Genomic DNA, 12,061 nt, shown 5'->3' with positions numbered 1-12,061 from the left:
CTGCAAGCTCAGGGTGTTTGTAGCAGAAGCACAGTGCAGCTGGGGGAGGAATGCTGAAGAGCTCACTTTGTTTCTGATTTAAAGTTTTTACATAAGCATATATATAAACTGATTTCCAGCTAAAAGATCTTTTATATCCATACCTGGGCTACACTGTACTGCTGTAGCTTTTACTCAGAAATTGGAGGGACTTACACGAGTTTTTTGGAAAAAATGGGCCTTTGCCTTGCTGCCGATAGCAACGAGTCACCCACACATTTGCTTATGTGCAAGCACTTAAAAAAATCCCTAAATGTCACAGTCTTTGTTCTCCTAGTCAAATATTTATTGTTTGGCTTTAATTGTGAAAAGACAATGGAGCATACTTGTGGTCACCCCTGTGTGTAGATATATTTTCATATTCTCTGAAACAGTAATAAAGCAGCATAGCTGCTGAAGAGCTGTCAGAGAAATACAAACATAAACAACTGAACAGGACATTACTTGACAGAGAACTTCAGTAAGATAATCTCTGTACACCTTAGTTTATCTTTCTTGCAGGCAGGCAAGAAATACACATAGAGGCTTGTTTAACAAAACAAACTTTACGCAGCTGATTTTGGAAAAAAATGTCATGAAACCAGGTTATACTTAAAAATTATCAGTTAGCAAAGGGCCGGCATAGAAATATAATTAAATTAGCATAGCTTGATTTCATTTCTCTGGCTCAAGTACTAGATGACTATCTTCACAATGTAATGTTTAACAGACCTGCCCTTAAGAAAATGCTTCTGATCTTTGGAAGCTACATATGTGGAGATATCTCTAAAGTTTAAGTGCCATTTCATATGGCTGTTTTGGTTTATTTCATTATTTTCTTAGGGTTTTTCTTTTTATAAAGTTTAAGTAGATAATATTGAAACAAAAACCTGCCTTTATTTTTAATGCTAGCACTGTTATGTCTTGTTATAGGGACAAAGATTTTTAAGAAATGCTCATACACCCCCCCTCCCGCCCCCATCCCTCTTTCAGGAAGTAAAAAAAGGAGTTGGAAGCTAAGTTCTACCTGTTTAGCTCAAATTTATTTCCATTTTTCCAGTTAGCATTTAACAAAGTGAAAGCTTGTACTTTTCTCAAAATGGTGCTTACAGGCAAAAATGACAGATCACGTGCCAGAGCTTGTACCTCACAGCACCCCTTGCAGTGCCACAGCAATTTATGCCATAGGGCTGGATAGCAACTGGTTTTAAGATGAAGTAACAGCCTCAAGGTATCTTGCTGTATTGTAATACCACTAACTGCGGCTTTGCCCAAGTTAGGAAAGGAGACATTCGCTTAGAAACTGAGTCATTTACAAAAAGGTCTGGTGTTCACAAGTTTGTGTTGGTATTATAGAGGTGCTAGGCTGGAAAAGGGTGAGTTCTTGTTGGAGACAATATGGGAAATAATCCAAGAAACAGAATAGTAAGATCAGGTAAAGAGCTGTGAGAAACCCATGAGGAGCAAGACACTTCAACATGTCTCTCCAACAGGCTTGGAGAAACTGTTGGCACAGACAAGCTGCTTAGTCTTTAGATGAAAACTGAGAAGTCAGAAGTCCTGACGCTAAAGGCAGCAATTCAAGAATTCAAAATGGACTTGGACAAAAACTATGTGGGTATGGCATCCAGGAAAATGAAGAACTGAATGTGTTTATGTGAAGGTTCATCACCCTGCTCAATGGAAAAGGTACTTAAACTGCAGTGTATGGAATGTGTCAACAAGAGATGGAAATCTACATAGTGGACCTGCTGATAGCGGATTAGGGTAACCTGACACTAGCACACAAAATCATTAGACTCAATATACCTTTGTACCATACTGTATGGGGTACTTTATTAATAAATCATCTCCACATTTATACTAGTTAAGACAAAATATAATTTTTCTCTCAAGATGTTCTATGTAATTCATCAAAGCATTAACAACACATTTTATCTTGTAGCTAAAATATATGTGCAGTTAGCTATAATACTAAAAGCACTGTTCAGCACACTATCTATTCCATAGGTACCAAATCCTTAACCAAGTTCAATGTTTTAACTCTTTTGATCTTTTTTAAGGCTCCTTCACAAACAGAGGGCTTTCTAAGAGCAAGGTCTGTAACAGCCAGTGGCCCTCCAACTAACTGAGGAGGTGTACTTTCAACAGTTACTGAGCAGCCAGATCCAATCTGAAAAACAAAATAAATACATTGCGTGACATTCATGTTACCATATAAAATGAGATGAGAGTTAAATCATGAACTGTTGTTCAAAAACGTTATTCAGTGGGTGGAGGTGCATGCTGAGGTTTCTGAGGTCTACTAAGACTATCCTTTATACTAAATTCGTGAATTGTTCCCATCAATATTAAGGAAAGGACAGTGGTTTTTCAGCAAGTACTTTCATGTACTCTGCTTTTCTGCCTTCATGCCTGATCTTACAAATAGAAGAAAATCAAGCCTTCATAACAATAGAATTTTCTTGTGCAATGTTACTTTGATTTGTGTATAATATCAGCCATACCTTTTGTCCTCGGAATTTTACTATACATTAATACTTCAAAGGAAAAAAAGAGAATGGACCCCATTTATCTCAGAATGCGATTGCCTATAACTACTGCCCCAGGAAAACACCAAGACTGAAAGAGACATACACCTTCCAGTCTCATTACTACTCTTTATACTGAATAGATTCAGTTCTTTGAATAAAAATCCCTGAGTGACACCTCTATCTTCTAACCATGACCTACTAAAACAAACAATGCAACTCTTTGAGTGCATGCAGCTCACATATTGGATTACTTGACCTTGACTGGTTTGCAACAATCAGCTTAACTTTCATCTTTCCTTACTAAGGGTGTTAGGCAGAGATGTGGGAAGAAGATTTTTCCATAAAAAAATTTGCCAGCCATATCTGTCATTTGTAATTCTTCTAAGCAATGTACCCAAGGAATTTTATCTGATGTTGCTGATGTGTTCAGGTTTTTAATACACTTATCTTATAAAATGGACAAATCTTTTCTTTGTTTTTGTCTATAGTTGTTGAAATATTCACTATAGAACCATAAAGATATTTTCTTGTTAAATCCTCTCCCTCCGAATAAACTAATAATCTTGGCTTAAGGTCCAAGTATTTCTCTCTACCAACAATTTCCAGAATACTCATGTTTATATCTAAATTTTTCACATACTTCCTACAAAATATTGCTGATTAACAGTCTCAGTGATATATGCATGTAACTAAATCATTTTTCCAGCCCACTTCATCTTGCCTTCACAGATGTGTCCCTCCATATCTTTCAGAAGTTTAGAGCAAAGATAATTTGATAAAAATCCTAGTCTAGCACTCTGTGACCATCTCCTTGCTTCCTATGAAACTCCTTTCCTCATCACATCAAACACGAACTGCTTCTTTTCTTTTTCAGGATCCAGCCACCTTAGTTGTTGTTACTCATTCATGACAGATCCCATGGTGATAGAACCTCTTGCCTTTGTACAAGTTTGAAAACAGCACCTCATGTTCTCTCTTCCTTGTTTCTCCTTACATGTAAGAATAACTTATAAGCAACCAAGAAGCCATCCCTCCCCCTAAAATTCTCCTTAGCTGTGACGCTTACACAGAAACCGTACAGCTAGCTCAAAAGCAGTTACTGACTGGAATGGACATTCTTACCTCAGCTTGTCAAAACTCAACACCTAAATGTGCTGTTATGCCCAAGTAAGATGTTAACAATGGCTTATTTTCTCACACTTCAGTTACCTGACAGAAATGAGGAAAAAAAATATCTTTTCTGCAGGTGCAATGAGTGGCTTATCTGCAGAGTCAGGAACATGTTTACTGACAAAGGACACTACTGATGTACTAAAAGATTAGTACATCACACAGGTTTACCCAACAATAAATGAAGGAGGTCCTGACCTCAGCAAGGTTTTCATGAAAGGCTATCCCACAAGAGATACATGTCAAGTAGCATAGGGACCATCTTACCCACACTTTTTACGAGTAATCTGCACATCTGAATTTCATTCTGACCAACTACTTGTTGTCAGAGGATGTGTCAGAAGGGGAAGTGGTGCCTTGCAGGAGATACAGATTCTTTCTTACACACTTGGAGCTTGTCAACATAAACATTATTAAAGAAAGATTAAGAAGTAGCACATATACATCCAGAATAAACCTGAAACTACTTACACATTAATGAGAATAAAACAGTGTCACTGGGGATTACTTACCGTTGTACTGAGGCCTTTAATATCAGTAGAATGGACTGTTCCATTTTGAGTCTTCAGTTTAGATCTGCAAGCCTCTATTGATTTTTCCTGAAGCCTTTTTGCTTTCTAAAGATAGTTAGGAAAAAAGGGGAAATGATTTAATTCAAATTAATTGTGTCACTTGCACTTGTTGGAAACTATACAAACAAAAAACCTAAATAAATGAAGAGAGAATTCAATTGGCCTTTAATTGTAGGTACCCTCCCTCTGGTTTGTGACTCTCCCTTGTACTGGGGACTGGAAAACAGAATAAACGGTCATGGCTTCGCAAGGGTGAGAAGGGAATAATCGCTTGCTATGACCTGCGGGCTGTGTTGTTTCTCACGCAGCCATAGCTGCTGTCAGCCTCCATCACCGCCAGAGGGCACTGTTGCCTCACGCTCAGCTCGTCACGCCATCCATCGTACACGGCCAGGCAGTCCCCAGGCTGGACGGATGGGCGACACTTTAACACATCCCAGATGTGTGACTTCACATTTTCTTTTCCTGAAGTGCATGAGCTTTTGGCCAGCGCATCCCTCCAGCTTGTCAAAGTCCTTCTGAATAGCAGCCCTACCTCTCAGCACAGGGATTGCTTCCTCCAGCTCCAGTGTCATGCGTGAACATGATGAGGATGCGTACTGATCCAATATCCAAGTTGTTAATGAAAATGCTCAAGAGTATCAACCCTATAATTAACTCTGCAGAATATCACGCAAAACTGACAGCTGGTTAAACTTTAATTACTGACCACTGTCCTTTGAGCCCATCAGTCCAGCCATTTTTTTTTTCCAACTTGTAGTCCACCTGTATGTAGTCCAGTCCGTATCTCCCCATTTTGGCTACAAGGAGGCTACTGCTGAAAACCTTGCTAAAACTAAGGGAAGTAACATCCATCTTTCTCCTTCTCCAGAGCAAATAATTTCATCCCAAAAGGCAACAATGTTGGCAACGCATGATTTGTCCTTGGTAAATCCATGACAGCCATCACCAATCACCTTTTTGTCCCTTGTGTCTAACAAAGTTTTCCAGGGACTCGGTTAAAACTAACCAGCCTGTAGTTCTCCAAATCTTTTTCCTGGCCCTTTTTAATTTCTAATTCTAGCATGGATCTTTACCACAGACCAGGGAGGTGCTAGCACATGAAGAAAATTATTCTCTTTTGCATTTCCTTTAGGAAATGAAGAAAAATTAAATTTAGCTGCCAAAGCATTTCTTTTAAGTCTGATTTCATTCATTCTCCAACTTAGTCTGATTGCCTAACCAAGACTCTAATGTTCTTTTGGAAAAGCAGAAATATTACAAAAAGAAACTCCTTTCATCATAAAGTATTTCCTATCCTGAAAGAAGTTTGCTGTACTAAAAACAGGGAATAAAGTATTAGAAAAAATAAACAAAGAATTACAAGGCTTTTAGTTTCAACAGTTTCAGAACAAATATACCCCACCCCCCGTCCCCCAACTGCAAGTGTATAAACAAAGTAGATCTCCAATCTGTGATTGTAATCAGAAGAGCAGAAAAATCAAATCTTGCGTAGCTTTGCCAATACATCTTACGGTTCATTCTTCTATCTCTGTGCAAATATAACTTTGACTATAACTTCTACTTGAATATTCTCATAATTAAGAAATGTATTTGGAACTTCACAATTATTATAACTACACTGTGAATGCAAAGTTTGCTCCGTCACTCAGATTTCTTACCTTCAATGCCTCATAGTTTGATGTCCGAGTCAAGAAATTTTTCCAAGATTTATCTACCATTTCTCTCTGCTTATGGATAGCTTGGATCTGTAATATAAACGGAATTTATAAGATGCAAGATAATCCTCTTCTCAGGAGTTTTTCTGAATTCTGTGCTTGTGCTGTTTGAGTAGTATGTTCAGCTGTGCCCCTTGGGCCACCTTAGCTCATGTCTCTTGCCTGATATTGGGTGATAGTGTTGTAGTAATGTACTTGTCCTTCAAAAACTTCACTTATGCACTGTCTTTAAAAAAAAAAAGGTTTACCTTCTCTGCAGACTAATTTTCCCCTCTTCCAACACAGATGTTGGAAAAGCCCCATCTATTTCACGAGTACTTCCTGTATATTCTCACTTTCAAATGCTGAATAACAGAGATGCAATCAGTTCGGTGACAAAAATGCAGGCATCATAACACACGACAATCCCTCAAAAACACTAGCATGAGATTTTGGACAACTGGACCAAGTGATTGTACTTCTCAGACAGCAGGAGAGGATGAGACAAAAGATGAGCCAAAGCGCCAAATGCTTGCCTTATAACCAAAGCTGGGAAATGGCTATACCTGCTCACTCACAGCATGCTGGGAAGCACAAAGCCCTACTTTCTGAGGTAACGAAGCTATGTGAATATTCAGCCAAGGGAACTTATAACAGAGGCTTATGTTTCATTTTACAAAGCAGATATAGTTGTAATAAGTACTTTAAATTGTAATCGGCTACAGGTGAACACAGGTGCAACTCATAGTAACATAATGATTATCTCTCACTACACCATTGCTGATGCATCACTGATGATACTGCTTCATTTTTTCATGTTACTCTCTAAACACTGGCAAAATTATACGAATTGGGAGAACTGAGGTTAACCAAATTTAATTTAAAGTTAAAATTTTGCTGCTGAGACAGATTAAAATATCTTCAAGCAGTGTACACATACAGGATTTTCAGCATTATATAGTAAGAAAATATTCATATAAATTAACAAAAAAGCTTACATGGGCTTTGCTTGTTTAAACACTCTTTGTCTTACTTTTGTATATGTTTTTTCCTCTTCTTGCATTTCTCGGTGGTGTTGACTTTCAAGCACTTCAGTCTGCAGTGCAACCACCATTCTTCCAGTATCTTCTGCTGCGTCTGAAATAACTTTCAAGGCTTCCTCATCTGATACAACAGGCCTGAACTCTTCTTTTAGTTCTTCACACATTTCACTCCAAACTTCTCCAACCTGTATGTGAAACACACCCCACGCTATTTGATAGTTATCTCTTTTTTCACCTCTAAGCATTCAAAACATAATAGAGCAACCATGTCTCTCATTATTGTTGTTTCACTTCCCAGAATTTTTATGCAAGGTTAAACTTCAGTAATGATACTGGATTATCATTCATGATAATCCTCCCTAAGACTTCCCAAGCCCAAGCTTGTCTCCACAGGGTAGTAACAGGAATGCTGATAACAACAGAAACTCAAAAGAAACACTGATAGCTACAAGACACCAAATTACAAGAGTGAAGTGTGTCCTACTGGCTGCTGCTTAGAATCTCACATTATGCATATTATCAGAGCAAAGTGCAACATGACACATAAACAGACACTGAAATTATCAATGAAAGATCGAGTCTTGCTAGTTCTTGAACACTTCAAGCTCACACAGACTTTGTTCCTAAGCAGAAAATTGGCATAAACTGAAGCATCTTTTGAGCAGGATGGCTCCCACAAAGCTTGTTATCCTGTTCTTGTTTCCTATGCACACATCATTCTTAACTTTTGACAGTATAGATGGATACTGCACGTGGGGACAAAGATGGGAAAGCACAGGAAAACCTTAATCAGAATGTGCTGCCTCCTCTAAACTGACCTTACTGTAAGAGGCAGTCCTACTCTCCAGCCCCTCCCCAATTTCTTACTCTTATCCTGGAGCATTTGTGTTTCTTGAGCTGGAAAACAGTTAAAATTATTTTTTCTGAGTTATTTTAAACTTGTGTTGGTTTCTAGTCTTATTTTCTATGCAGTCACAAACATTTGTAGCAGTATAAAGTAAGAGTCTGGGGAGCGCTGCAATGATGGGAGAGGGATTATTTCTTTTGATGGTAAAGACTAGCTTATACTCTCTGTAAAACTATAGGTGACTTGTGACATAGGTGACAGCTTTTTAAAGGTTGGTTGTTGTATCCTGAGATATACTTGCTATTTTTGCAAATGCAGATACAGTAGTAATATTTTCTTCCACAATACTCACTTTAAAGTCAATATAATGACGTATGATTGCAAGTGTGACACAATCCTTAGCAGACAAACCAGGTAAATTTTCAAAACCTAAAAGAATATTAATCATGTCAGTATTAACAGCATGATGAATTTATCTTAAAATGTAACATTCTAAAAAAGACACCATCTTATTTGTCATATAATCACATGCAAACATCTTTATCACACACACACCCCAGTCAGTCACTGTTCTAATCTTGAGCAGGCTTTTGTGTTAAAAAAACTGTTTTCCCCACAATAAATTAACTCTCGAAAGTGGCTCCAGTGACCTTCCAGTCACTTGGAAAGCAGGATAGTTCTGCATTTGCTACACTTCCGTGGGAAGGGTTTGATCTTCCTTTAACACAAATAGTTGAGCCCACAGGTCACGGTTTCTAAAGAAGCAGTTCGACACAAATGGAGTTTGCTTTCGCTGTGAAGTAGCCAACAGCAGAATCGTATTATAAGGTGTCCAGTACTTTATTTCAAAGCTTTGTAATGAAGGTGGTCCTCCATCTCATAGACTTGAGCCTTGAGCATAATGCCTTGAGCATCATGAGTCCATCTTTTTAAAAATATGTTGACAACATGTGTAAAAGAATAAGGTAAAGAAGTATGGTTGCTAAGACTATGCCTCATTTTTGCATGCTGAATGTTTATGATATTTGACTTTTAAACCCCTCCTATATATAGTCTATTAAATCTCATTCTAGACTTCATCATACCATCTGTGTGGTAATGGGAACGTATCATCTATCAGAGCGTAATTACCTCATGTTTTTAAGTTAAAGAAATACCATAGATAAAGACCAATTAACACTGATTTTCTAGATCACCACATTACAGGCTGTTGTGGAGCATGACTACAGTCGAGGAAGATGCTGAGAAAAGTCTATTAAAATATTTTCATTTTGTTATTACCCATTTTCATGTCATTTCAGTACATCACAGGAGATATTACAAGGTATATAACTAACATAAGAGGTCAGGATAAAGTTGGAATGATATCTCATGCATTTTTGTTTTAATAAAGAATTTAGCTGCAATCCAACATTTAATATAAGACTAACAAAAATTAATAAGAACTTGGGTTACAACAGAGAAAGAACTAGCTATAGTTTATTAAAGAAACTAAGGATGTTTTCAAACCAGTTGGTTCTCTAGGATATCCAGGGAACTGGTTAAAGCAATCCCAGAACAATTACTGATCATTTTTGAACCTGTGGAGGATAGACACGAAAAACCAAACATAATGCCTATTTTTAAAAGGGGAAAAAGACAAGTCAGAGAATATTGGTTCAGTTCAGTTCCTGAAAAAAGACTGAAACAAATAACTAAACAAAGAATGTTTATACAGCTAACAGTGAAAACATTTTTATCCAAAACAAATTAGTAAAAACTATGACCTAGCTTTTGTCTACAGCCATACAAGAAATCTTATGGATATGGAAGAGTTTATCATCTATCTTGACTTCAGTTTAGGCTTTTAGACAAGGGTGTAATGAGTATTCATATTCAGGGTGCAGGTAACAGAATTTGGAGGGACTGCAGCATTTCAAAGAAAAAGATTAGAATGCAAATTAATCTTGCCAGTTTGAAAAATTATCTAAACACACAGAATTTAATTCAGTAAGGATAAATAAAAAAACTAAATGTAGGAAGAGTCACTTGTATAAATCCCAGGATGGCAGGTGACTGGACAAGATCCTAAGTCAAATGACCAAACAACATCATGCCATTATGAATAGATTAATTGTTATATTAATGTCAGAATGTTTATTTACAAGATAAGTAACATAGCTCTGTTTGGCAGTGAGGTTTCTGCTGAAGCACTGTGTTCAGTTTTGAGACTCTACAGATCAAGAAGAATGTGAATCAATTGGAAAGACTCAAAAAAACTACTAGAATAATCAGAGGTTACACTAGAAAATGAGATCAGTGAGTAATGTCTTTCTTAATCTAGGGAAATAAAATTAAGTGTAGAAGTGTTACAATATGTGAAAGAGATATTGTGTGTGGGAAAACAAGTCACAGAAAATGTCAAGCAAATTTGAGGTTTAATTCTAGGAAAACTCTTCCTAATGGTAGAGGCAGCCAAGTACTGAGGAAGTCTTGAAATCCCCATCAGTACGGACTTTTAAGAACAGGATGAGCAAGTATCTATTAGTAACAGTGTTGATGATGCATCTCAAAGTTTCCTTTGATCTTTTTTTTCTTCTTTTATAGTGGCTTTATTGATTGCCAGTGAACAAGTTCAGTTCAGTTCAAATATGACACTAACAAGGCAATTCACTTGTCTTACCTAGCTTGCACAATAATGAATAAAGTTTTGCCCGTATGTTTTCTGAAATTTCCACGATGGCAAAGCTGGGACAGTTGGCAGGCATCGGAATGACCTCTTGCTGTTTCTGGAAGCTGCTAGCAATAGGTCTCTTCATGTCTAATAATTTCAAAACACAAAGCCAGAGTACAAGAATGAAGAGGTAGTATGTTCCCAAAGCTATTAAACTTGGAGGAAATGCTATCTATGTAATGAAATATGAGGGTCTTTAGCAGGCAGCTATGGACATATTCTTTTCTGTGATGCTTCCTCCAAAACACAACAGTTCCATCTTACTTTGTGGATGCTATGTCAATCACTCTGATAGTTTGGCCAGGAATTTGAACATAATTTGGGCCAGGAAATATTAATTATCATAACTAAAGATTTGCAAGAACATAGCGCTCACCTTACATCTTTTTACAACATATAACAAAACACGATGCCTTTTGAGTAAGAAATTACGTAGTTCTAACTGTCTAGCATTAGGAAAGCTGTTCAGGATACTAGCCATGGTTCTGTTCATTGCCTGGTTCATTCCCAGCTGATGCAGAAAATGCCATCTAGCGGCCTGACTCCAGACGAAACAGAGAGGTGTTTCGGGCTTGGTAAGAAATACAGCATAAAGCTATAAACATTGCAATTTACTTTCATCAGGATTCAGACTACAAAAGCAAATACTGCCTTTGCTTTACTTATTCAGTAGAATTACTCACAGTTTCACATGCATCATAAAATTTACCAACAATCCTTCCATATCGATCATGTTTGACTCCTAGATCCGACTCTTCCTGTCTCCACAACTGTATTAGAAGGTTAGCTGCTGTTTGATCTTTCGCCCCTCGCCAGGTACTGATGTGCAAAGTGGTTTTAGGGTTGTCACAAAATTCAACCAAGATTCCAAGAATTACATTGCACAGGTTCTTTTGCTTTAACTTGGTAAAAGGAAAAGAAAAAAATGTTTTAAACTGTTCAAAACACAGTGATATCTACCTTCAAAAAAGATAGAGAAATTGCATAATACATAATCAGGTAACTGCAAGCTTTTCATCACAATTATTTGCACAAAACTGGTGTATAAACTTGTAAATCTTTCAAGTTTTTGGAATCCTACCATGCAAAGTTCCATAAATCAAAGAACATGAGGGAAATGAGTGTAGGATCGTGTAAGACACACATACCTGTGTGTAGAATTACATACTAGGTTTTGTATACATGCCTCGAGGCTCATCACATGCTGGAGAATATAATACTACCAAAGACTTATTTTTTTAAGAAACAGACTCTGAAGGCAGTGGCTGAGCGGTACCACGCAGCACCTGTTCTGTTTTATGGCCAGATCTTTTAGCAGCAGCTATGAGTAGGGAAGGATCTGCAGCCTTGCGCTGCAAGGAAGGGCGTCAGAAGCTGGCAGTACGGCCAGTGAGAATGAGGAGGGGATGAAAGAGGGAAGATGCATGCTTATTTTGACAGGTGAAATGCCTGTGCCAATTCTACGTC

General features: G+C 37.5%; 1 protein-coding gene across 1 annotated transcript in view; it reads right to left on the bottom strand.

Moving 5' to 3' along the window:
• The window catches only part of LOC102057437 (GTP-binding protein 10), a 59,655-nt gene that overhangs the window by 29,451 nt on the left and 18,143 nt on the right, over positions 1–12,061 (bottom strand). Inside the window, exons 17-22 of the mRNA XM_027800860.2 lie at positions 11,304–11,496; positions 10,544–10,681; positions 8,234–8,310; positions 7,025–7,219; positions 5,956–6,042; positions 4,235–4,339 (exon numbers count right to left, since the gene is read on the bottom strand). Of these exons, the coding sequence (XP_027656661.2) occupies positions 4,235–4,339; positions 5,956–6,042; positions 7,025–7,219; positions 8,234–8,310; positions 10,544–10,681; positions 11,304–11,496 (795 nt within the window). The remainder of the gene's footprint in view (positions 1–4,234; positions 4,340–5,955; positions 6,043–7,024; positions 7,220–8,233; positions 8,311–10,543; positions 10,682–11,303; positions 11,497–12,061) is intronic.

This window comes from Falco cherrug, chromosome 4 (genome assembly GCF_023634085.1).
Source record: "Falco cherrug isolate bFalChe1 chromosome 4, bFalChe1.pri, whole genome shotgun sequence".
Classification (NCBI taxonomy): Eukaryota; Metazoa; Chordata; class Aves; order Falconiformes; family Falconidae; genus Falco; species Falco cherrug.
The sequence above is the reverse complement of the archived record's forward strand: the minus strand, read 5'-3'. Positions and strand labels throughout refer to the sequence as shown.